Source organism: Gnatocerus cornutus, chromosome 2, assembly GCF_029298725.1.
Source record: "Gnatocerus cornutus isolate USDA-ARS CGAHR chromosome 2, icGnaCorn1.1, whole genome shotgun sequence".
Classification (NCBI taxonomy): Eukaryota; Metazoa; Arthropoda; class Insecta; order Coleoptera; family Tenebrionidae; genus Gnatocerus; species Gnatocerus cornutus.
Genome location: NC_142234.1, coordinates 18,366,882 through 18,391,726, shown reverse-complemented (window position 1 = coordinate 18,391,726; position 24,845 = coordinate 18,366,882). Strand labels below are relative to the sequence as shown.

The 24,845-nt window shown below is 35.2% G+C and overlaps 4 protein-coding genes, 1 long non-coding RNA gene, 1 other non-coding gene and 1 pseudogene across 10 annotated transcripts; 4 read left to right on the top strand and 3 right to left on the bottom strand.

Annotated features, from left to right (window-relative positions):
* The first annotated feature begins 4,781 nt into the window (after positions 1 to 4,781).
* Positions 4,782 to 5,680, top strand: LOC148179734 (uncharacterized). The gene is made up of 4 exons (XM_088030883.1): positions 4,782 to 4,844; positions 5,152 to 5,282; positions 5,327 to 5,452; positions 5,498 to 5,680. The coding sequence occupies exons 2-4, from the start codon at positions 5,207 to 5,209 to the stop codon at positions 5,608 to 5,610; spliced, it is 315 nt and encodes a 104-aa protein (XP_087887009.1). The 5' UTR covers positions 4,782 to 4,844; positions 5,152 to 5,206; the 3' UTR covers positions 5,611 to 5,680.
* Positions 5,681 to 6,876: 1,196 nt separating this feature from the next.
* LOC148179733 (uncharacterized) lies at positions 6,877 to 7,401 on the top strand. The gene is made up of 3 exons (XM_088029951.1): positions 6,877 to 6,967; positions 7,012 to 7,134; positions 7,180 to 7,401. The coding sequence occupies exons 1-3, from the start codon at positions 6,892 to 6,894 to the stop codon at positions 7,353 to 7,355; spliced, it is 375 nt and encodes a 124-aa protein (XP_087886077.1). The 5' UTR covers positions 6,877 to 6,891; the 3' UTR covers positions 7,356 to 7,401.
* A 428-nt stretch (positions 7,402 to 7,829) lies between these two features.
* LOC148179732 (AP-1 complex subunit mu-1 pseudogene) lies at positions 7,830 to 9,083 on the bottom strand (annotated as a pseudogene).
* Positions 9,084 to 10,643: 1,560 nt separating this feature from the next.
* LOC148179731 (phosphatidylinositol 4,5-bisphosphate 5-phosphatase A-like) lies at positions 10,644 to 14,332 on the top strand. 2 transcript variants are annotated; one of them, XM_088031433.1, is made up of 6 exons: positions 10,644 to 10,812; positions 10,861 to 11,212; positions 11,264 to 11,670; positions 13,439 to 13,592; positions 13,792 to 13,929; positions 13,977 to 14,332. In XM_088031433.1, exons 1-6 carry the CDS (start codon positions 10,799 to 10,801, stop codon positions 14,229 to 14,231), a joined length of 1,320 nt encoding a protein of 439 aa, XP_087887559.1. In that variant the 5' UTR covers positions 10,644 to 10,798; the 3' UTR covers positions 14,232 to 14,332. The 2 variants fall into 2 exon arrangements, with proteins under 2 accessions (XP_087887559.1, XP_087887558.1); XM_088031432.1 differs by having other exon boundaries at positions 13,744 to 13,929.
* A 1,180-nt stretch (positions 14,333 to 15,512) lies between these two features.
* On the bottom strand, positions 15,513 to 22,041 carry LOC148179730 (uncharacterized). Of its 4 annotated transcripts, none has more exons than XM_088031429.1 (10): positions 21,956 to 22,041; positions 18,482 to 18,835; positions 17,862 to 18,436; positions 17,607 to 17,815; positions 17,381 to 17,560; positions 17,255 to 17,333; positions 17,036 to 17,220; positions 16,831 to 16,990; positions 16,482 to 16,729; positions 15,905 to 16,019 (listed from the first exon to the last, which is right to left on the bottom strand). In XM_088031429.1, exons 1-10 carry the CDS (start codon positions 22,031 to 22,033, stop codon positions 16,003 to 16,005), a joined length of 2,085 nt encoding a protein of 694 aa, XP_087887555.1. In that variant the 5' UTR covers positions 22,034 to 22,041; the 3' UTR covers positions 15,905 to 16,002. The 4 variants fall into 4 exon arrangements, with proteins under 4 accessions (XP_087887554.1, XP_087887556.1, XP_087887555.1 ...); XM_088031431.1 differs by having other exon boundaries at positions 17,036 to 17,205; XM_088031428.1 differs by lacking the exon at positions 16,482 to 16,729 and having other exon boundaries at positions 15,513 to 16,019.
* A 55-nt stretch (positions 22,042 to 22,096) lies between these two features.
* Positions 22,097 to 22,728, bottom strand: LOC148179729 (uncharacterized). The gene is made up of 2 exons (XR_015769704.1): positions 22,240 to 22,728; positions 22,097 to 22,183 (listed from the first exon to the last, which is right to left on the bottom strand). It is a non-coding gene; the product is annotated as an uncharacterized LOC148179729 (long non-coding RNA).
* A 1,312-nt stretch (positions 22,729 to 24,040) lies between these two features.
* On the top strand, positions 24,041 to 24,114 carry TRNAT-AGU (transfer RNA threonine (anticodon AGU)). Its single transcript has one exon. It is a non-coding gene; the product is annotated as a tRNA-Thr (tRNA).
* Positions 24,115 to 24,845: the final 731 nt, after the last annotated feature.

Sequence of the window (24,845 nt, the reverse complement as noted above, 5' to 3'; positions counted from 1 at the left end):
TGAAAAATTAAAATCAACTATCCGAAACTTTAATCGTATATAAATTTCAAGCCCAGATTTGAAATTTGTGCAAAATTTTGCGTAAAATGAGCTACAATAACGCTACATTCAAAAATAAGCAAAATATTGACATAGTAGGATGACATAGTTTTAGTCGCAATTTTTTTTTCAAAAAAATCAAATATTTGACTTTCGGAAAATTTAAGGACGATTTCTAAAGGACTGAAAGTGCGAAAAAAAAACGATGGCAAAAACTGTATCTTTCATTCTGTCGTTTAAGCATCGATAATTTCGAACGTTCAAAAATTTGACTCTCTAGCAACTACCCAAAAATTCAAACGGCCATAATTCAGTTATTTGTTGACGTACGTTAAAAATGAGTAGTTTAATTTAAGTTTGCTTAAAAAATAAGCGATATATCGATCGAAGTGGATTTTTAGTTTTAGTCAAAACATTTTTTTTTCGAAAAGTAAAATTTTCGAGCTCTTAGCAAACAAATTACCAAAAAAACAATTAGTTTTGAATAACATTGAAAAATTTAAAAATAGTGTATGTATCTATGTAAAACAGCCATTGCCAAATTCACAAAAGCGACCTCTCTGAAAGGTTCTTGTTGCGTTTTCACAACACTTATCTAAATATAATGGTTGATTTAATACAAAGAATAATTAAATTTCGCGTACACGTGTACGAACATGTATTATATCAAAAAGGGGCAAGGCCGTTTTCCGCTTCCAGTAATCCTGTGCTATTAGTATTTTGCAATTGAACACAATGGATCAGTGGGCACAGTCAAGGCTTTACATAACTAATACTAACCCATATTTGCGTCTACTGTTTCAGCTTTCTTCCGATAAATCAGAAAACGGTAGAAATTTCTGCAGCGCGTTCCACTGTCACGCAATCATTTAATAAAATCGTTATTTTATTCCGTCGTATGTTTCCCAACGGAATTAATCTGTCAGACAGTTTACGACCAGAAATGTGCATTAGGTACAAATGGGCGTCAATTAAAAGCATTGTTTCAATCTTACGTGTACAAGTTCTTGGAGTGGCCCAGGGCGAGCGACCGCTTTCACTGAACAACCCACGCAAGTCCAGACTGTACCAACGACCCTGCTGGGTCATATTGTGTACCCAGTAATTATGCACATGACGAAGGCAAAGAAAGAAAAGAAATGGGATGGGCGACCAGAGCAGGATTCGCCAAAATTTCGTCCAACATCTCCAAGACCAAAAAAAGATGCGAGGTGGTAATATAGGGTGTCTGTGATCAGATTTTTAACGGTTCGACCACCAGTGGTGCAGAAATTGCATCTTCGTGCCAGTTCGTCTCTGGAGATGTGGGCAAAACCCGCTTTGAATTTAACTTTTTATTTGGACAGAACAAAATTTATGGTGTTAAAACATAATGGTCTCTAAACGCAGTTTTGCATTTCGTTTTCTTCACTGATTACCTACAATAATTTAAATTACAAGACATTGCATGCAAATTTCAATATTTTTCCACCTCGGGGATTCCGACATGCACCAAAAAGCTTGTGCTTGATCGACGAAATGAACTTGGCCTTGCAAGTGTTCCGAAAACTTTCACCTCCAGAGCACCTGATGGGAAGGAGTGGTGACCGTGGGTGGTTCTCTATTGATAAAATAATTAAAACGTCTTTGAATTAAGACGTTTCGTTCTTTGTGGTTACTTGTAATTTCATAATACTAAATTTATTCTTTGAGGCGCACCCAAATTTCTCTTTGCTAACAAGATTTGATAGCAATAAGTCACCAATTTATGTTGGTACGAAGTCATAAAAATTTCACCGCTGCACCGAGCAAGGTTATTAATTACAATAAACTTGGAGGTTGTTGACAGACCTTTACCATTTGCAAATTTTTGCTTGTCTAAAAAAAGGTAAACAGATACCGCCAACAGCTCTATCATCCACTGTTATCTAAACCCAAGAAATTAGTGTTCGTCTTCAAGCAAGAAATAATTAACTCTCCTTTTACCTCTAACGGATAAATTATTCTGATCTTTTCAAGTAACAATTACATTGATTTTTAGTATCTAATTAGAGTTATCTTCTCCAAATGGAACGCCTTGATTGATTATTACCAATAAGGACGTTTCTTCCCGTTATTGATTAAAATAGCCAAGTTCTTATTTGTACTATTAATGGGAGTTTAATTGGTGATTGTCGAGCAAAAAAGTTCATAAATCTGCACTGAGTTCTCGATGGACTAGAGTCCATCCGTCACTTGTAAAGTAATAGGAAACTCAAGAAACTCCTTGATCTCGCAGCAGCATCTGGTGACAAATTATTATCGCCTGATGTAACTAAGTACAGCAGTTGCCGAGTACCGGTTCGAACCACAGCCAAAGACTTCTTCTACAATAACAAACCAAGAGAGGAAAAATAGATTCGACGTATCCGCAACATCGAAATGATGGGATCACGACCTTTTCGTAAAATCTTTGAAGAAAAATATTGATGAAAATGTACCGTAATCACACTTTTTATATCGACCGAAGAAAAATGAGCAAGTCTCGGTAATCTCATTGTTCCGGACCTTTTATGGTGTGGTCGTAAAATAAAAAGATCGCCAAACTGTTTCTATCTGCCATCTCTATAGATATTTGAGATCTCGACACGAGATAAATTTGCTGGTAATGATGGTAAGAGTAATTTGAGATCTTCCGATCTTGATGACAAGCCTGCACATAGTCAATCAGGCATCTTCAATAATCGCCGCATACCAAACAAAGGAGCTCACCTTGGGGTCGAGCGGAGGGACTCCACAGCTGCGCCCCAATCGGCGGTTTTTGGGGGGAAAATTCGGGATCGGTGCTCTGATCTCTTATTTTTCGCCGAATTTCCTCCTAAAAAAGCGCTTCTTGCCGCCATCCGAATCTAATTTCCAGCAACCCAGTCGTGGGTAGGTCAACGAGCTTTCATATAAGCCCACCGCCGTGTAATTACAGTGGCAAAATCGTGAGTGACACACGTGCTGCCTTCCTGACGTGCATCACATACCAGATAAATACCTCCATGTACCGTATTCTTGTCAAGTGTGATCGTCGTTCCAGAAAAAAGCTAAGAAACTACAAACACCAAATATGGCAAATTAAATTGATACACTTATTGTGCGACTCAATTTAATATCGGAAACGTCGTTTTTTCAACACATTTGTCACAGACCCACAATCAAGTAAAAAAGTGACGATTAACCAAATTTTTCTTGTTTTTCGGAGTTTCTGCGCGGGTTTAGTAGTCCGTGATGTTTTAACAAGGCATAATCGATTTGTTTCAGTCCGGTCATCAATTTGTGCATGATAATGGGCTCTATTGTGCCTACTGGAAATTAAAAAATTCTAAATTCCCGAGATTGCTCGTTTCGGTATTGCACAATCTTACAATTAAATTCCTCACTCATTATCATACTTTAATATTTATCAATAATAACTAATAATCGGAAGCAGTTCTCGATGCAATTAGCTCTTACATATGTAATTACTTTTTCTCCGTGCGTGCGGTTATAAATTGGATTTTTAACCGCAATAATTTATTTTAATTATTGTTATTGTACGCGATGTTTACCAACACATTGTTATATTGTCGGATCTTCGAGCAGATAACTATCAATTTAACTTTTTAGAGAGAAAAGTAAAAGAAATTCTTCATAGTTTGTACACAACAATTACTTCCGACGCTGTTGTTTCAACAGAAAGTAAATTGAATCTTAGCACGAGAAAAATGATTATTTCAGCGCTTTGTTGTTAACATTTACGAAAAAAAATTATTCGACTTTCTATCACTCAAACAATTTAAATAATGGAGAAAAAGTTTTTGAGTACTGAAAGAAAACAAAATTTTCTTAATAGTCATTGTGCCGAAACTTCTAAAGGGCGTGAACAACTTTATTGCGATGTAAATTAACACCAACATTTTTTATCTGTTCTTCTATGAGTGTCAGAAATGAAATCAGCAACTGAAAACGAATTTTCCATTTTTCACGTTTTTTATAGCTTCCAGTAAACCGGATAAGCGAACTGCATTTTACTGTGCTTTTACACTCGTGATAAATAAGCGTGCAACACCCAGAATATAAAAAATTTTCACATATTTCGAGCCTTACATAACATCCAAAGATATTATTAAAATATTTCCAAACTCCTCAAATACTTGTTTTTCGGTGGCAGTCCACCGATTTTTTGCTCGATTCGGCACATTTTTCTTAAAATTAATTACAGCGTTCTGAGTAAATTACTGCCGCCAACAGGAGGCGGGTAATAAATCACTGAATTTTTTTACCTGCATGAATTTTTCAATGAATCAATTACAATCCGGAATCAAATAAATCGGATTAATTGCAATTAAATATAAAATACATGTCTATGTTTCGAAACCGCTGCGTTTGGAGAAAAACCAATCAATCACTCTCCAATGTGAACAGTCTTAATTAGTACCGAAATTGATAACAAATTTCAAGGTTTTACTAGTAAAATTAACCAGTTCCCTGAAAGGTATTTTCTTTGATCAAAAGAGAAAGTGGCTGGTTTTGATAAATTGTACCGTTTGTATAAAATATATTTCTTGGAGTCCAGGTGACATGTTATTTCGAGGTATTTTCCAGTCAGAACTGTGTGCAATGATAAGCACAGACAAGCAGTAAATAAAAGGATATTTTTACGAGTTACAATGATAGATTAAAATGACACGGTGTAATTAATATAACTTGGAACAACAGCAATTAACGTTGTCGTAGGTTACAATTTATTCGTATTTTAATTACTTAATAAAAAATATCTCAAGCGGCGTGAGGACGCAAATTCTCTTCCAGTTTAGAAGGTACATATTTGCGGTGGATCTGTTAGAATTTATGTTGTAGAAATACCAAACATTTCTCATGGAAATGCCCGTGGAATCCGAGTCTTACGCAACCTATGGCTAACTCAGATCTCTGTAGATTCATAATAGTTTTTTTTGCAGGAAAAGTTTAGTTAGAAACGCAATTACTAAAATACAAAACTAGCTATAGGATATAATGTGGAAACGACGAAATTCTAAAAAAGTAAAATTATTAGCGGCCACTATCACCAAGTCATAACTTTGTTCTTATCACAAATGGGTCATTTCTTTATACCTTCATTTTTAGCTATATAACAACACGACAGTTTGTACAATTTTGTACCGTAAAATAACAGGGCACGATGAAGTTCTTACTGGCGCTAGCTTCTCTCTTCCTCTTTTTCTTCTTCTTCGACATTTTAGACGCGCAACAAAATAGTGAGTTTAGTAAGTTTAGAGTCCTAACTTGTTATTTTTTCAAGGTACTGTGATCAAGCAATGCTACGGTCTGCAGTGTCCCCAAAACACCACGTACTGTCTTAAGATCGTCAACACCACTGCTGATGACCGCGATGTGGTCTCAGAAATCGACTGTCTCGACTCAAATTGTAAGTAAAAGTAGTGAAAACACGTTAGTTTAGTAAATTTTTTAGTCAACGTTACTGCGAGATTTAATCACAGCGGAATCAACATCTTCAGTCCAATGTTAAGTTTCGAAGGAGTTTCTCTTTCTACAGTTCATGAGATTCCAGTGGGAACTTTCTGAGGAGGCTAACTGGAACAATTCTGTTTTTTTGTTTGTTTTTATTACTTTATCAATACATGCATAGTCGCAACTTATGTTTCACTTCCTTGTTTTCACGGCCGATCAGAATCAGAAGAATAATAGCACATAAAATCGCTAAGTAAAAATATGAAAATTACAAGACGTGCCTGCGAAGGACTGAAATTATGTAAAGTTCTAGCGATGGGATCTAAAAATTGGATCAACAGATATGGTCGATCGAGGAACTAAAGAAACGAGATTTACAATGACAGATAAATTCGTTAAAGCACTTTGATAGGTTCAATGTAATAGTAGCATTGACGACAGTTAATGGAGCTTAACGCTAAGGTTTAAAATTTTATTAGCTATCCATACATAATAAAAAGGAATGATGATGCAAAATGATTATATTTGGCTGTCGAAATATGTTTTTTGGAATAACCACAATTATTTTAATATAGTTCTTCCTTCTATTTTTCATTGTCATGAGTGAGTGCACATAGATATAAGGATTTCAATCGTTTCGTCCACCTGTTTGTAATTTTAATGACGCAAAGCCGACCAATAAAAAAACTCGATCGTAATGAATTTGATGATGAATATTCAACGACGCCGAAAAAATCAATTTAATTCGGTTAAAGGAAAAAGTGAAGCACGTAATTTAAAATTGGTTATGAATATTTTTGATAACAGCGTTTGGTGTTGTACCGAAATTCCTCTTGTCTAATAAAAAACCGTAAAAGTGTTGGTATTCGTGTATACATTGTAGCTATGAACCGAAGGCCTAAAAAAGGACATCCATGTGTGGGTGCCGCTGTAATAAATAAATATTTGATTACATTTTATGATTTTAATAATAAATTTACATATGACAACGATTCTGCTTATACCGTAACCGTCGCAAAGGTCATCCATCAAGATTATATTATCTTCATAATACGGGAAATTTGTGGCCTTTAACCCGCCGAGTGTAAACAATTTGTTGTCCAATGGTATTGATTGGCGATTATGCGAAATTTGTCCAAGAATTCTGGAAAAAGACACTTCCTGGTACCACCTCCTTCTACCTCCCTCATTTGCAACAATTCTTTGGTGAAAATATCGGCGGCGCCGCCTCTTTGCCAATCGTTCTTGCAGCTTTGTTTCTAGAATGACTGATAACTCCAACTGTGTCAATGTCATGAACTTTTTCCGAAGAAATGATAATTCTCGAAATAAAACCTGTGAATTGCTTAACAAATCATTTAGTTGGCTACCATCAGCTTTTCGATCTTCAAAAAAATGTCAAAAATCTTTTTAGTGTTACTTCTAGCGACTGTTGTCGCACAGACACTAGCCCAACCTGCTGACCTCAGTGGTACGTAACTACAACGTAAATTCGGTGATAATCGAATTTTGTAGAACATGATAAGAAGTGTTACGATCAAGAATGCCCCAACACCACCACGGCCTGCAAGAAAGTAATTGAAACTAGTGCAGACAAAAAGACGTTAAATACTGATATTTTCTGCCTGGACGCTGAAGGTGAGAATTTTGGAAAACGTGCTCTGTTTTGAAGTTGGTTTTTAGATGCGGTTTTGAGAGAACACCACAAAAGTGACGCAAATCCGTTTGGGTCGGGCACGACGTTCCAAAGTACTTCTTACTCGGGAACGTACGTTTCTCATGGTGGAGGACCTTTTAATATTAACATCAACAATAATGTTGATCCGCTTAATAACAACAATGTCGAAGATTTTTCTTGAGCAGTCATGTCAGTGAGGAAGTGAAAAATATATTTTTGTAGATAGATTTTGACATTTTTCTGGACTTTAAGCAAACCAAGAATTATCAACATTTTTTATAAAAGGTTGTAATTTTGGTTTTATATCTATGGCAATGACATTGGGGGAAATTGCGGACTTTGACTTAATTCTCAAGTGTACCAAATTACAAAATTCTGGAACAGAGAAGAGTCTTTTAAAAAATATATATATTTTGAACATTAACACTTACTAAATTTCTCCTTTAATTTTTGCAATTTTAAGACAAATTACAAACTTCTAGAGCCTAAGAGACTTTTATTAACTGCACGAAGCGCTTACCACCGCGTTAATAAATTCATAAAAATGATTTCAAGTTTTTCTAGAAATTATACAATATTTAAGTATCACGAAACAATTTATTAAACCACTTATGGCAAAGTAGATCCTTTAGTGAGCAGTAAACACAGGATGCGGCTAATTAAAGGAAATCAGATATTCTCCATTTTGTGTTGTATACCGTACCCAAGTTAAAGCCTTGTAATTACTCTTCTCAATTACTTTCATATATTTTATCTGTAAACCAGAAACAGTAAAATATGGAATCATAAATTTAACTTGAACTGGAGTCTTCTCCATCCTCTCTGGACTCCGAATAGAGGAGAGTTGAAACCGCGCGTTTAAAAAAATGTCAGTACTTCCCGGAAAATACTTGACTGTCCAAACAACAGCAGATTTTTCGGGTACATAAGCGGCTACACCCATCGAGGTTTGAAAAACAGGCGAATCCACATCCTGGCAAACCGGTAAAGTTATTTCAACGTTGTTTGCCGTCGAGGATGGTTTAAATTGAGCAGTAGTTTTAAGATTATATTCGATTCTGCTCGAAGATTGGATGACTTTAGTTCTTACAGCAATCAACGGTCTGATGTTGGTGTTCATGCGGTACGACATCAATTCAAAGTCGCCATCAGGCGGAATAAAGAAGATATTCTTATCAACAATCCGAGATAACTGGACGCACTGATGGAACTTGACGTCTTCGAAACTGGCTGAATCTGGGGAATTCAAAGCTAAAAGAATTTTGTCGCTGAGACCCAATCTTAATTGAGGCATTCCGGAGAGATGTACTTTCATTTTTACGCAACCAGATACTTCGTTTAATAGGACGGAGCCTTTAGTACTGACTGATAAGTTCATGGATTCGATTACGTCGATGAAGAGCTCGTTTCGATGGTACTTTATGCCTTCGGGTCTCCACGAAACCACGTTAGTGACCACAGCAGGAATCGAAGTAATTTTCTTCAATTTGTAGCTCTCTTGGAAGATGTACGTTCGAAGAATCTTCGGATCGGTGGTCTGAGGATACCCGAAATCCATAATCTCGTCTAGTAATTCGTAGAGCACGACGAAATTGTCTCGGATACTTTCCTCTTCGAGCTTGTTGAAGTACTGCGTGGTTATTTCGATAAACTTATACATGAAAGTGAAAATTAGGGCAATGTTGGCATTTCGTTTCATTGTGCCGACGACGTACAAGCCGTTGAACTTGACATACGCGAAAGTAATTCCATTGTGGTGAATAACTGGTGACGCGGTTCCTGTGTCTTCTTCGGTAGATACCAGCCAAAGGAACTTTTCGATTAGCTCTTTGTTCGTTTCTTCTCGGTAATTACGTGAAATGAGAATTGTACCATTAAAATCAAGAAGAAATATGGTGGACAAAGCCATATTTTTGTCAGTTTTGACAGTGTTTTAATTATCTTCACCATGACGACGGTGTTCTTCCCAATTAATTAAAAATTGTAAATGTAAACAACTTCTCTGAAATAGAAAAAATTGTTTTAAATAAACGATTGGCTTATAAAACTGTATACAATTTGGATGTTACACTATCTATTAGTTACAGAAAGTGGAGGTGACGTAAAGTTTACCCACTGGGAGATTTATTGACCTCCAGTTTTACTCAAATTATACGAAATTAATTGGTTAATTAAATACTTGTTAAAAAGTAGCATAAATAATTAGGGAACGGCGTTTTAAACGAACAAATATATTACCAAAAAAACTAGTGGTTCAAAATTGTAACCATAGTGCTAACATTCATTTGAAAGGTACATAATTCCTTCCCTGCTTGTTGTTGCAAATAATATAAAAACATGAATAATGTACAGAGCAATTGTGCATAACACACACAAAGTCCATTTTTACGTGTTAACTTTGCGTGTTGAATACTCATCTTGATAATAATATTGTTACATTTGCCTTGAATATTTTATCCACTCTATTAAGAATAATGTGTAGAAAAAAGTGTAGTCGTATGTTCGTATAAATCGGAAAAAAATTAATTACCTGAGATATGTAAATATGACCATATCTAATTAATTTTGTGCATTTTTAAAACTTACTATTAAAATTAAATTAAAAAAAACTTCTTACTTTACTCTAGTTTTCCTCAATTTCACAAAACTGATAGCATTACGGAAAGTAAATGTTTTTTCCTAATTTTTATCGTTTAACACTAAAATTAAGAAAAACAACTTTTTTTTGATAATTCTGATGCAATAGAATTTGTGAAAACTTTGGTCATTTTCTAGCTAAATCACAGAACAAAAAACGATAAATTTGAATTTTCATGTAAACCAAGAAATCTGTATTGAAACCGTATTAAATTTGATCATTTCAACACTTCTATAATAAATAAGAATTGGGAAGATTTTGTATTTATTAACTCTACGAAATCGTAACATTTAGAAGGAAAAAACACTCATTTTGGAATTTTTTTGTTTTGAATCCAACTAAATTCTATAAACACATACGTACCTAATTAACTCACTGACTATTAAAATCAATATCAAATTTGCAATTCTAATAAGTATTTATATTTATTTTATGTTTGAAATCTCTTAATTAAACGAATTTTTGCTGTTTTAGAAACTCTAAATTTATTGATTTATATGTTCTAAAAATAGAGATAATATAAAAATAACAATTTCAACGAATCCACCGTTCTTAGTACCTATCTAATCCATGGTAGAATGTATCTAATCAATACAAATATTAAAACTGATATGGATTTTTTGATTAGTTTAAATAATCCCGCGACATCTCAAAAATCCATACTTCATAAAATTTCTATCATCGAAAGATAAAATTCTATTTTAAATCACTGAAACTAAGAATTGATAATTGAAATTGAGACCTCTTCCTTTTGCCACCGCCAACTGTTCAATTCAATTTATTATAGGCAACTAAAAATACACTCCAGTATGTACTCAGCGAGGTATGGCAACTGCACGCTCCCAAACGTCAAATCGATTTAAATATGTCACTCGTGTAATTGTACCAGTTTGCTTTTCCTTGTAAACTTTAGACAAAACTGTTAACTGTTGTAACATTACAACAAATTCCTCATTTTGTACCTGCACTGATTAATTCGTGTCAACATGGAAAACTTAAGGTAAACATTCATTCATGTCACACTTAGATTACAATAATTAACATTTAGGTTGTACTGTGGAACTTACAACGTCGGGACAAGCAGCCCCGACGATGTCAGACTCCAACCTCTACTGGGTCTGCCAAATGAGTACAAAAGCGATAAAACTGCACTCCCGGATATTTACGTTTTAAGTTTCCAAGAAGTGAAAGCGCAGCCCCAAAACATGCTCCTAGATGCCATATTTGACGATCCGTGGACCTACGCTTTGAAAGAAACACTTCAAGCGTTCAAATACGTGAAAATTAAGTCGATGCGTTTACAGGGTTTGTTGCTCAATGTGTACTGTTTAAGAAAACATTTACTCAACATTCGAGGGATTGAATCAGAGTATACAAGGACTGGCTTGTCCGGAATGTGGGTTGGTATGGTAGCAGTTTCAGAGACATCGTCTCTAATTTGGTGTTTCCAGGGAAATAAAGGTGCTGTTAGTATAAGACTTAGTATCTATGGTTGTTCGCTATGTTTTGTTAATTCGCATCTCAGCGCCCACGATCATCAGCTCAAAGATCGCGTTGAAGACTACAACAGTATTATAAAGGATCAAGAATTTCACGTGGACGACACTACAGAGATTTTTTTCCATGATTATGTGTTCTGGATGGGTGATCTTAATTTTAGACTGGATGAGGAATTTGACGCCACTCCTGATGAAATTGAAAGACGCATTGCGAAGAAAGAATGTGACCAACTTTTCAAGTACGATCAGCTCAGAGGAGTTATGAAAAAGGGGGAAGCTTTCAGCGAGTTGATTGAGCAGAATCCTGAGTTTCCTCCAACTTTCAAGTTTGAAGTTGGAACAGACAGATATAATCACAAGTAAGTGGAGCGAACTTTAATCAGTAACTGATAGATTGATTGCAATTTTTTCTAAACTTTGTACGGGCATTTGACCTCTTTTACAACATGTTTTATCTAAAAAAAAGGTACTTAGATAACTTGTCGTCATGGCAAGTGTAATTAAATTTTGTCACGGTCACACCTAACCGGTAATATTTGCGGTCTTTAAAAACTTATAGAATTAAATAAGAAATTTATTGGTTTCCTTGAGCCTAAGTGTAAATTTAACTTTGCATGGCGTGTACAATCGGCCCACGAAAAAATTGATGTCCATGGAGAAACGAAAAACTCGTAGTTTGATAATTTGAACAACTGAAGACTTGGGAGTGCTAATTAGAGCTAAAGTTGTGAATTTAAAAACATTCAAATCTCTACGTCAAGTATCTAGATAATGATGTAAGAATCTAAAGGAATCTTAAAGCCGAAAATTCTCAAATGAAAGTCTAAAATTGTTGCAACCGAAATCCTGAATCTTTAAGAATTTTATAAACAGGACAAAGGGAAAAAAAAGATGATTTGACTACAAAAATTTGTCATTGGAGTGGAATCTTTACGTATCAATGTACTAGAAATTTTTTATCTTGGTTGTAAACACCTTAATTGTCCTAATCTACTCCTACTACCAGAAAATCTAGGAGACTTCCTTTCAGATAACATTCCTGGAGATTGATACTCATTGACTGCAATCATTTTAACGGAAATACCCATCCCAAGTGTTTTGCAACTTTTTGTGTCAAAAAAACTTATATTGGCAGGAAACGGGTAATCTTTGTAAATCGGTTTTTCTAGGCGTCTGATCCCTTTCACAAACTTTTCTTTTATTTCCGAAAAAGTCACGGTTCTTCATAATTTAGACCCATTGTGTAAGAATCCGTCGACAGATTTATCATAACAGCTCTGGTTTTTGTGATTTTCAATTGTTTTTCCAAATGTTGAAGAAGCGATTTTGGCAACAAGAAAAGGAAAATCAAAAGTCGGACTGTCCAATTTAATCAATTTAGGTTTAAATTTACGATTTTCATCGATTTCTCTCTGGTATTAAGTCTTAAATCATAAAATTTCACATGTTTCTTGCGTTTTCGACGATTTAATGGCATTGTTTGTAGAGTAACATCGATTTTGAATTAATTTAAGAACTTTTACAGCTGGTTTAGCTTGAAATTTGACATTAAAGTAGCAATTTTTACGAAAACTTGAGCTGATCTTAAAAAAACGATCACGGTTTTGTAATCAAAATGCCCTGTATATCTAGAAACCCTTTTTACATCTTAAAAAAAAGTACTGTTGCGCAGTGTTATTATTGTCACATTTTTACAATTTCATTGTTTTTCTTTCTCCAGTCATTCATATACGTCAGTATTTGTACAAATTGTTCACACTGACAAGATTCAAGGAAAGATAAAAAATAAGTTCAATAAACAGAAAATCATCTCGTGATTACATTTATTTTAAAGTATTCCACAAAATCACAAGTTTGAGTTATGTGGTTCGGAATTTATTACCCATTATTTGTGTAATAACACAAAATTGCGTTTATTTTTAGTTTATTACCACATTGAATGTCCGTTTTATGGCACTGTATATTTAAAAAAAATACTTGGGTATAACATTTCAAATTGCCCAGGTCATCTGCTAACATTTTAAATTAGCCAATACGAATTCCATTAGAGGTGCCCTTGAACCAAAATAACATCTTCAATTTAACCGTGATATAATACGATTTTAATTAAGCTCGTATTTATATTAGGAGACGACCGGCCTGGTGCGACCGCATCCTCTACAGAGTAAATCCAAACAACTACGAAAACGTCACGCTCAAAGTCGACCAATTATCTTACAAACATCACCCATCGTACCAACTAAGCGACCACAAACCAGTGACCGCAGAGTTCGTCATTAAGGTGGGTAAAAACGATTTACTAACGAACAACATCGTCATTATAACCATTTCTAACATCTCGCTTACGCTGAAGACACGGTGGTGGTAGCTAGCCCTCATTTCATTCAAAAACCGAAACGTGAACTTAAAGTGGCCATGTTGTTACTTATCAGATCCCTGCTAGACATTTGAAGCTTCAAACCCGTCTGTCCGTTGACCAGGTCTTTTCAGATTATTCTGAACGAATTGTCGAATTTGATAATATCGTTTCGTGGAATCAAGATGAGGAGAATACCGCCAAGTACAAGTTTACGCAGAATACGCCGCCGACGAAGGAGGATTGGATCGGATTGTTTAAAGTAGGGGTTAATTTACGTAGATTGTGGTAATATGAGGTCGTTTGTAGGAGGATTTCAGTAGTTTGGATGAGTACATCACTTATGAATACGTGAGCAAAAGCTCAAGTCCGACGGGAGATAGAGAGAGTCCTGCGACGGGAGAGTCTGCTGAGGAACAGAAATATGAAATCACGTTTTCGGAATTGCCGAACCGCTGCAGAGGGAATTACTGTCTCGTCTACTTCAGTCAAACTGACGACAAAGTTATTAGCGTCTGGGGAATGAGCAATAGCTTCGCGGTTAGGAAGGACGACAGCGACTAGATGGAGGAACGATTCCGCCCTTTTAATTGTTATTTTATTCTATGTTGAGTTTTATTTTTATATGCATTTTAGTTGGATTAAGTACTTGTGCCTTGTATCAGAACGATTTGAACCTTTTAGGGAAGTTTATTTTTATATAGTATCCGTATTTTGCTTTGGTACGTCAGTACTGGCCTTATTACCACTTTTTATTCAAATCCTAGTCAAAAGCAGTAAGCGCAATTTAATGCCTTCATTATGTGATACAGTTTAGGGCAAGTTGGATTTTAAACTTTATTTCCTACTTTTAATAAGTTCATGTTTGATTCCGTCTACCTCGTAGAGATTTATGACATGTGATTTAACTCTCGTTACGGAATGTACCACATACTTAATACTTTAGAACTTAGTCTGCAGCTTTAGTGTTAGTTAACAAGCGTATTATAGCGGCGACACCAAGTTGGGACAAATATAAGGCTTACATTTGTGATTTTGGAAATATTAGTGTCGTCTTACCTAGTTCACAATGCCATTACGTATTCTGTATTCAGACTTTTTGGTACAAATCTTGAAATTCTTATCACAGTTTCCTGGGTAGCTCTCTAGTACTTTTCGCATCATTGGCGTCGGCTATTTGTTTAAATTCTTGGTTATATTTTCTGTGATATGTTCAATGTACACGGACCACTTGCTGACCCCCTTTACAGTAAAGTCTGAATTAAGATGCTTCTTGTAGATAAATGTTAAGCAGAGTTGTTGTTTACTTCAGATGTTTAAAAGGCTTTTAAGGGAAAAATAAACTATATTCTCCTAACTGTGGATCATTCTTAAGTACTTCCAGCTCCTTCTAAAGTCCTTACGAGCGGTCGCACCCTAGGTGCTTGGGTCTATTAACCGCTATAAAACAATCAGCTTTAAATTTTTGATACAACAACGCAAATCGAAGTTACAGTCTTCAGTCAAAATTGATGCAGTGTAATTATCATTCCAGGGATGATATAAAAAAAAAACGGACAATTTGTAGATAACTACAAGGGCAGTATACAGGGCTATTCACATAACTCCACAACCTGAAATTTCAAAATTTAAGTTTTCTAGACCAAATCAAAGTTTACATTGCATTCCCCATAAGCATTTTAGGGTGCGATCGCTCTTAAATTTCCAAAATCGTCGAATCCTCCTGCTTGGAGTTTTGCCTAAGTTCCATAGATGTCTTGATGAGTGATGACTTAATAATATTGGTGGATTATGAAAGTAAAATAAATCTTATTTTATGGAAAAAGTATGTATGGTAGCAAAATATAATATTGTCAACTTTTATTTCTTTTCCTTTAAGTGCTAAAAGACATTGATTCACGCCGTAATAATAACAATAACATATATCCGAGACAAAAATTAAATAATAATAGTACAAAAAATATGCTACCTAATACTGTTGATAGAGTCAAAGGCAGTCAAACAACAAAAGCAATCTACAGTACCACAATAAAAAGTTCTTCTAAATAACAGCAATAAATAAAAAATAGTCACACGAACAACGCTCAACGCGTCTCTGTCGTTATAGGCATTAACTCTTGTTCCACAATTGTAAGTTCATTATTCGCTTTCCGTCTTGTCGCTTTAATGCTCCTCACTATTTGATTTCTAGCGTCTCTATTCACTACAAACAGCAACAGCACTAAAATCCCCTGACTAGCTTCCACAATATCCACAGCTACCATCATACTTGATTGCTCCAGAAACATATGAATTAGTGCTTCTAGCGACCACAAAAAGGATATCACAAAAATTATTAAATGTTTTCGCCACCTAAAAAATACAGCATTATTGGGTGGGACATAAGTGGTTCCGCGGTGATATGAAAAAATCTGTTATCGAATGTGTCGAAATCGATTAGTCATCGATAAAAATGATAGCACAAATTGAGTTTTATGAAACGGCAAACGCCAGTTTGATAAATGAGCAATTTCTTGCATAATTAGGTGCAAGAGCGGCGAAAATCATCAAACACGTTTAGTGGTAAATGTTGTTAGTAGAACAAACGGAATGAACAAACTTGTTAATATGATAAGCAAAAGTTGGTTTTAACAGTTAATGAGAAATGCTTGCAAACTGAGAGTTAAGCAAACATGCAACAGAACTAAACTATTGGAGAGTTGAGAATAATCATCATTTTAGGGCAACTCCTTTCTTGGACCGTTTACAGAGTGATTGGAAACTAACTATTTGTTGTTAAACATTCAGAAGATAAGATACAAAGCAAATATTTACCATTTTCACTACTAGACTTTACGCTTTTTAAAGGAATACTTTCGTTTGGTGGTGGCGCATTATCTTGTACTTTGCCTTTGTCCACATAATGGTTCATACCGAAAACTGCGACAATTAAAACACCTTGTAAAGCTTCGATCATAATGGCGGCATTAAACACGCCACTAGTCTCATCTAAAGAATTCATTAACACATTCGAAATCCAAGAAATTGTCATGATGATCATGGTAAGTAAACTTTGTCTAAACCTAGAACAAATGAGAACTCGAGGAAGATTCTTTGAAAGTGACCCAAGAAGCCCGAAAGCGATGTACAGGCGAAGCTTCGTCGACACACTACTACTACTTACATGAATTTATAAAGATGCCCTTTCTCCATCCAGAACCAATGATATTCGTTTTCTTTATCGTTGTAAACGATTTTTAGTTTCGTAAACAAGAGGAAAACCGCGCTTACTACTATCGACAAGCCAATGGGCACGTAGAATATGATGGTTCTTTGTTCTTCGGCTGGAAATTTTAACAGTAAAAACTACCACAAAATGATGAGTTTACCTTCAAAGAAACAGTTGTTTTGGAGGTACTGCGGCTTAAAGAACGAATTTGGAACGTCAGGGGTAAGATTCCGCGATAACGAGATAATGAGAAAGAGAAGTGGAACCCCAAAAGCAACCCCCAAAAACCCAAATTTCCGCTGCTTGCTATAGACGTCGTCATTTATAGTCCTACAAACACCGAAACTACACTATCAACCAATTTTCTCCAACAACTCACTTGATAATAATGAAGATATCCACGCACAGTATTGCCAGTAGCGTGAAAGACGCAATCATAGAAATTTGGAAGACGAAACCTGAAAAGAGTCTTCAGGGGCACTCGCGACGTGGCTTGAAATCTTACCTAAAACCGTACAAGCGCTGCCTTCCACATTAGCAGTCTGCACGATCGTCAGCGCCAAGAATGTGATGGTCATTGCGAAAACGTATCCTGTGAAAAACTGCTTGTGGACGTTGGCCACCTTGAGCCAGAAGAAGTAAAAGAAGAACGCGGCGGCAAAGCACAAGGTGGAGATGATGGTAACTGAAAATTACAATCAATTGAAACTCGGAAAATTCGGTGGTCTTACAAGCGATGTAAGCTCTGAACATGGTGCGGTGAATTTCCTGCTCCGGGACACAAATGAAAATGCTCATTTCGTAAGAATCGTTTTCGGTGTTACGATTTTCTAAACAAAATTTGTCGGGGGACAGAATTCCTGACACTGCTGCCGATTTAAGGAGCAAGGAGGTATTGAGCAACAGACCAAACTCTTCCATATCTTCCATGAGGGGGTACCTGTAAACACTGTTAGCACTGTCTTAAGGCTGGCAGGGAAACTCACTTTGAACTTTGGCATTGAGGGTTTGAAACGAATGGTATAAAACGAATTAATTCTAAATTCATCGACTCGTTCGAAAAATGCGTTTCGTTGTGCTCATACACCTTAAAATTTGGTTTAAACTCGGCTGAAAACTCTTCACAACCCCCCAGTCCAAGTGTTGAACCAATTGGACAACATTTCGGGAGTCTCATTTCAGGGACTAATCCTCGCGGTTCTCGTTCTGGGGGCACTCCTTCTACTCCTTTTATCGGTACTGAACCTAAACTAATTTTTTCGTCTTCTGACCAAACCCCGAAATAGTCAATATTGTCAGTGGTTAACCCCCTCGGTAACTTTATATACAGATTCTGTCCCTGGTAAGAATGAAGACTTTCGACCGAGCCTGTTTCGTCCGGAACCAGAACACCTTCAGAAGAAGGCTCGGTACCATTTCCCACCCAGAAATGAACATTCGAGTGGTCGGCATTGTAGCGAAAGCTGGGAATGAACAGAGTTTTCTTATTCACCAGTACCACAGCCGCTGAAGTTACTATGTTATTCAGATTGTACGTTTGAGGTGGATAATTCTCGCTCCCCTGGAAAGCAAAGATCAACTCGCATCGTCGACAACAAGAACTCACCTCATTAACAAACACATCGCCTAAATTCTGTTGATACTTAACGCACCAAACTGCTAACCAGTCGATGTCTTTCACTGTTAAACCCTCTGGAAGGGTTAACGTGACAGGTTTCCCATCATATTGTGGTAGTGGAGAGTGCGAGTCGTCAAGGTACAAAAAAGTAGCGTTTCCAGACACTTCTCCTTTTCCTACTATGAAAAAAGCCTGTGGGGCTGCACCATCGAAACGGAAATTCGGGATTTCGAACGTGTTATTTCCGATGACCAGAATTTTATCGGAGCTGACTCCATGGCCTATGGTTCTGAGTCCGTCGATCTCTCTCACTGAGATGGTAGGTGTGGTCGCCTCTTGGGCCTAGAGAATGAAGAAATGGAACATTTGGCGGTGACTAGCAAAATAAACTTTTAGTGATGAATGTGGAGCGTGGGATGAAAATTCCGCATGTCTTAATAAAAAATGTCATCGCAATGCTATTTTATCGGTATTTGAGGAGTGATTTTTCAAGCCTGAACAAATAATGGTAAAATAAAACCGAGCCGCTTCTTTATGACATGCAATAATATTTATCCATGTGTGCATATAAATACTAAATCCCGGATGAAAAACAGCAGGACACGATTTTCTTGTTACATAACGAGATATCGGTTTCAAGGCCGCTAAATATATTGTATTAGATAAAACACAGTTGTATTTTGGGCTAAAATGGCAATACGCAAATCAGGAAACAAATAAATTTTTGATATTACCATAAAATGTCAAAGTCAGTTGCTAATATTTTGAATTCAACAGGTTTTTGTGGTGTTATGAACACTAAATTTCCTGTTTTGGGCGTAGAAAAAATGTTAAAATTTAACAGCTGTCAGTGTACGTGACTTATTCTTCCAATTTACATAATCATCTTTGATTAATTCGGCTTTATGAATGACGTAAACTAGAGTGACTGCATTGTGATATCTTTCGAGGAATTGTCTCGTCATTGTTAAATTCGGGCGCGGAAATGTGGAACCTCTCCTAAAATAGATGAATCAAATTCTGTTAATCGACTGAGTTATTTTTTAAACTAATTTTTTAAGAAAATGTCATGTAGGATATGAATCAGTGTGAAACAATAAAACAAAAGCACAAGCTTTTCAAAAATCGATGCGATAAAATAGTTCGTATTAAATTATGGTTAAATTTATTATTAAATTAAGTCATTAATCGATTTTATCGCGAACTATAAGACCTTTTGATCTCGGCCGTTTCGATAATCTGATCTCTACTGGAATTAATTATAATATATAATTAATTTTAATAAATTTATAACAGGAGTAAAAACTACTACAAAATTCAATCTATACCTTTGGATCAAATACAGATCAGATCAGATCAGTAAGTGTTTTGTATTGGATTTCTTTCTTTTTGGGTTGTTTGTTTCAGTAAGTTGCTGGAGAAAGAAATTCTGAAAGTGCACGGAGTAAAATATTGATTGCAATAATAAATAAAATTGAAGTAAACTTACATAATTCAGTTCAAGTTACAATTAGAATTTATCGCTATTACATGACAAACGTAGAGATAAATAAACATATAGCTTATCTAAACGCCTATCATTATGACTCAAATTTATCAAAGTTCAATATTTTGTTTCTAAAACATCTGAAAAATACCTGTTAGGTTTATAATCGTTCTAACAGTTATCGAGGACTCGTGCAGGAATTAAATTTCCCGCATTTAGAATTACGCCATTGAAAGGATGTTACAAGATATGCGTAGATAAGATAATAATTCGGAACATGATTTGTTTTAGCATGTTCAAGTATTGATTTGGTGATAATCGGCGCTAAAATGAACAGAGATTCCAAATTATGTATTTGTCATTTGCCTGAAGTCGATAAAAATAGAATTATAGAAGGATTTTCGCTTGCTCTCCCCAGAGGGAATAAAATAAAATAAACTTTGTTTTACAAATAGCCGGCAATCCGTGAATTGGTAAGACTTTGGACTTTCCTAAAGAAACAAAAGCATTTGTGTTGCCGATAAGTCCAAAAGGAAGAAAACAACGAGAATATAAAAAATACTCGTGTAATAAACCAAAAATTTGCAACATGTGTGTATTACAGGTTCTGAATTTGTCTTCAAACTATCCCAAAATCTTGATGTCTCTGGCAGAAGTCTCTTAAGAATTTCTTTGTCCTCGAACCGCTTGCTGCTAAAAAATTTCAGTGCACTTCACCGTAAACTAAAAGCATGTCGCCAAACTTTTGAAATGTGTAATTTACCATTTTAATCATAAAGGCATTGATTTGGCTTACAATTAAATATTATGTATTTGGTGACAAAAATTGATTCTTTATTGTGTGCTAGTGCTCACTCATTGGTCTTCTAGTTCGAAACGAACAACGTTTCTCGATCTATAAAGTCTCCAGTACAAGTACACCTTGTATAAATAACTGAATATGCTAACAAATTTGTAATATTTCCCTGATTGAACGTTGGATAATAATTAGTTATTAACTTCCAATTGTTTTTTTTTTTCGATTAAGTGCCAGGAAACTTTTTTTTCATTGCAAATTATAATCATCAGTTCCGCTATTTTGATGTACTTCATACATATTTATTCGCTTCTACGTTGTCACGTAACAAAAATCTTGTTTCTTCCCATGCAAATATAATTTATTATCATGACATTATTGGCATTTTCATGTCTATAAAACACAATTTTTCGCAAAATAAACGAGCAATTTAACCCCAAATTTGAACTCCACTTCCTTTAGCATTAATAATAGATATTTATTTCAGGATGTCATCACTACAACAAAAATTTGATCAATTTTAAGATAAATGATTTAATTGTTTAGAGATATTTATTCCCAATGCAGCAAGTGAGATTTGAGTACGTCACTACTTGGCGCCGGAGAATTAGAACGAAAGTGCAATCACTATAGTTTATTTTAATCCGTAACGCAAAGTTTGCATGTTAGAATTGGATTTCATTAAATTGTTTATTATTCTAGATAACTCCTGCAAGTGTGTGGGTCGTACGAAATGTGCAGTTAACCAGAATTGAAATTGCGTATTTTATTGAATACTCTCTTATTGTTTACTTGGTAATTCATACAAAATACAAGTTCTACGAGATTCTTTACAATTTTCAACTCATCCAATCAAAATGAGTCACGACAGAGCAATTGGATTCCCCACACGTCATGAATCATTCAATTCGATTATGCAACAATATGGACGCAAAATTGCTCCAAAAATAGAATCCCAGAGAATTCCAGTAATGAGAAAATTATCTAAACAATCTAAACAGGTTTAGTACTTAATTATTCAAAACTTTCTAAATATGTACATATATGTATGCGCCGGTACTGGCATTGAGGAAAAATGACGAAATGAGGGACCTAAATCGCGGAATTCGTAGTTACGGTAGTTTTCATTCATAGGTACGATTACCTTGACTGTAGGTCAGCGGGTACCACAATTACGTACCAATTCGGTTGTTGTCGGTGTAAACTCCGGCTCCGCATGCACCATGAAAATACACACCAGTAATATATTCCAATGCATTTCTAATATTGTTCACAACTACGAAAACATGATTTTTGTAACTTCCTGGTTACCACACACATTGCACCTCACAGCACAGTACCACTTTATTGCACATATTGAAAATCGCTGAAAATGCCGAGCGCACGTCTAGTTTCGACAACCGAGGAGCTACAACTGCCTAATCTCAACGAGATACGCAATACATTAGATAAGACTTTACCTACCTACCTGAGGTTTGCTTGTCGTTAATTTTTTGCGCTATTAATCAAGTAATACGAAAGGAAAAAACAGTGGGATTTCGAACTTCAAATATCTAGTTATGGAAACGGTTGGAAGTACATATTTTGGTTTGGTTTGGACCACGTCCAGAAGAACTAGAAGTCGCGCCCACCACTCTTTGCGGAAGATGCGCAAAGCGGTTGTGGAGTTTTGTGGTAGGTCAGGAGTTGAGTCCGGGTTCAACATTTTTAGAATCTGATTGGCTTTTAATAAGCTCATTTCAGTGGCTTATAAAATGTTTCTTCTGGACCAGAACAATTGGCATATCGACGGGTGTAAAATTTTATGAATTAAAAAAAGGTAAAGCAAAAACTTTCAAGGTGAGTTACATAATAATTCATAAAAGGTAACTTTAACTAAAGAAACTTTTAAAATATTGTTACAACAAACGAAAAGTTTTCGAGAAGAATTTCTTCAGGTCAAAGATAGATTGGCGTACAGAATTGGGCGTGAGCGCCAAAACGAATTGCTGAAACGACATAAAAAAACTACAATTTTATTTTTTTTTAATATTTTTTTGCAAGAGAGGACTTTCAGAAGGTGCAAAAATAAGTACGTATTAAAAATGGGCACGAGCGCTGCGATTAGAGCTGACATTAAAGATAAAACAAATCTTACTTTTCCATATGGAAAACATTGAAATGCACTTTTAAATTATTGTATTTTTAAGGCCATTTTGAAATGCATGTGTATTTTAACCATTTCTTTAACTAAATTAACTAAATTTGTGGTCTAAAATACATACGTTCTTCGTTAAGTTTGCTTCAGGAACAAGCTAGATATCAACCGAAATAGATTTTACACAGTTTGGGCAACAAAAATGTATTTCGAAAAAATTTGAATATAGGGGTGCAGTACTGACGACTTACCAATAAGAATGTGGGTAAAACGATGGCGAAAACCAAATCTTTTAACCTGTCGTAGTTCTTGAGATATGGAGCGCCGATATTTCCAAACCCTTTTTTGTAATTTTTGCCCTTTGGCGACAATCCAAAAATTCAATCGCTTCTAATTCATTTCTTGACGCTTAGTTTGTTCCATAAATAAGCTCGATATCGACCGCAATAGATTTTCAAAAGGTGTTATTAACTCGAATGTATTCCTTCCTTATCTTTTTATGAGAAAGTGAAGTTTGTTTTATCTTTAATGTTCGATTAGCTGATAGCCAGCGAGTCAAGTGATATCTCAACATCCGAAGAATTTTCTAGTCTATCAAGAAACTGGTAAAAATCATTAAAAATTAACAAATTGTTTAAAAAAAATTGAAGAGGTTCTGCTTTAAAAATATGAATAACCTTTTCTCTTTAACGATAAAAATTTATAAAAAAGATTGTTTCAAGGGAAGGAAGTACCTAAGTACAATTTAATAAAAAAAGTTTGACTATTGTTAATAGTTATTAAAATAATTATTATGATCATATTGCGCTTATTTACAAGTGATTGAGGAAAGACGTGTTTCCACGACATGTTGCGTAATATTATTCCAGCAACACGTGACGAAATTGGTAGAAATTTATATTTGAGTTTTTATTATAGACAACCAATAATACATTGGCAAAATTACAGTTTTCTGTAATCATAATTAGACGAGAAAAATAAATGTCGTAAATAAGGTGTTGTACGATTACATTTGAACGCATTTGCAAAAATTATGTAATATTACGTTTCTATTTTATTAAATAAATATTTATTTGTTTTACTACTCTTGTACAATAACATCCGGAGTCTTCCGTTTGACAAACTATCGGCGCCGTGGCTTAGTTGGTTAAAGCGCCTGTCTAGTAAACAGGAGATCGAGGGTTCGAATCCCTCCGGGGCCTCAACAAGGTTGTTGAACACTTTTTTTTCTTAAATTATTTTTTTTTAATTGCCACCACATAAAAGCAATCAAAAATCGAACACACCACTGTATTGTGAGTTCAAATCATAATTTTATCTTGGTCATAATTTTTTTAATGCAGATATGTACTTGATTAGTGCATATTGTATGGAACAAGGACCAAAAGAAGCATGTTGACATGTTCTATTTTATGGCATATGCACTAATTACGTATTTACTGATCAATTATTCAAGGATAAACTTTATCTTTTGAAATATTTATAAAATTATTGATCTGAATAATTATAATTGATCAACGCTATTAATAGCACCAACCTGACAGGTGGTTAGATGCAGCGTAAATAATTCCTCTAACACACATATTTTTTAAAATTTCTCTTTTGTAAGTCACTATCACAGAAAACAATACATCGGAAAAAACAGTAGAGGATTACGAAACTGTTTTATCATATTGTCACGTTGGCCGAAAAATCAAAAGTCTCGCTTGTAACAATAACAATTTTATTGTGCACTATGAACACTCTCGTACTTCACAATTATTCACTTTACAGGACTTCCAAATACTAGACTATCTACAATCCTATCACTACTCCCCTATATACAGATATTCCCCTACCACTAGCCTAATGCTGGAGCGCTGCGAGAATATTCGGGAGTTCCGCGTATGAATAAGAATTATTCCACGAATCGCTCGCTCTAGAGCAGAGCGGA

Coding starts and splice junctions, on each gene's coding strand:
- LOC148179731 (XM_088031432.1), top strand. Junction 13,593..13,743: donor CCGCAGAGTTCGTCATTAAG/GTGGGTAAAAAC, acceptor GTTACTTATCAG/ATCCCTGCTAGACATTTGAA. Junction 13,930..13,976: donor ATTGGATCGGATTGTTTAAA/GTAGGGGTTAAT, acceptor GGTCGTTTGTAG/GAGGATTTCAGTAGTTTGGA.
- LOC148179734 (XM_088030883.1), top strand. CDS start 5,207: ATGAAGTTCTTACTGGCGCTAGCTTCTCTCTTCCTCTTTTTCTTCTTC. Junction 5,283..5,326: donor TTTAGACGCGCAACAAAATA/GTGAGTTTAGTA, acceptor TATTTTTTCAAG/GTACTGTGATCAAGCAATGC. Junction 5,453..5,497: donor CGACTGTCTCGACTCAAATT/GTAAGTAAAAGT, acceptor TAAATTTTTTAG/TCAACGTTACTGCGAGATTT.
- LOC148179730 (XM_088031428.1), bottom strand. CDS start 22,033: ATGCATTGGAATATATTACTGGTGTGTATTTTCATGGTGCATGCGGAG. Junction 17,561..17,606: donor GTTCAGAGCTTACATCGCTT/GTAAGACCACCG, acceptor TGTAATTTTCAG/TTACCATCATCTCCACCTTG. Junction 17,334..17,380: donor CAGCGCTTGTACGGTTTTAG/GTAAGATTTCAA, acceptor GACTCTTTTCAG/GTTTCGTCTTCCAAATTTCT.
- LOC148179733 (XM_088029951.1), top strand. CDS start 6,892: ATGTCAAAAATCTTTTTAGTGTTACTTCTAGCGACTGTTGTCGCACAG. Junction 6,968..7,011: donor CCAACCTGCTGACCTCAGTG/GTACGTAACTAC, acceptor CGAATTTTGTAG/AACATGATAAGAAGTGTTAC. Junction 7,135..7,179: donor TTTCTGCCTGGACGCTGAAG/GTGAGAATTTTG, acceptor GTTGGTTTTTAG/ATGCGGTTTTGAGAGAACAC.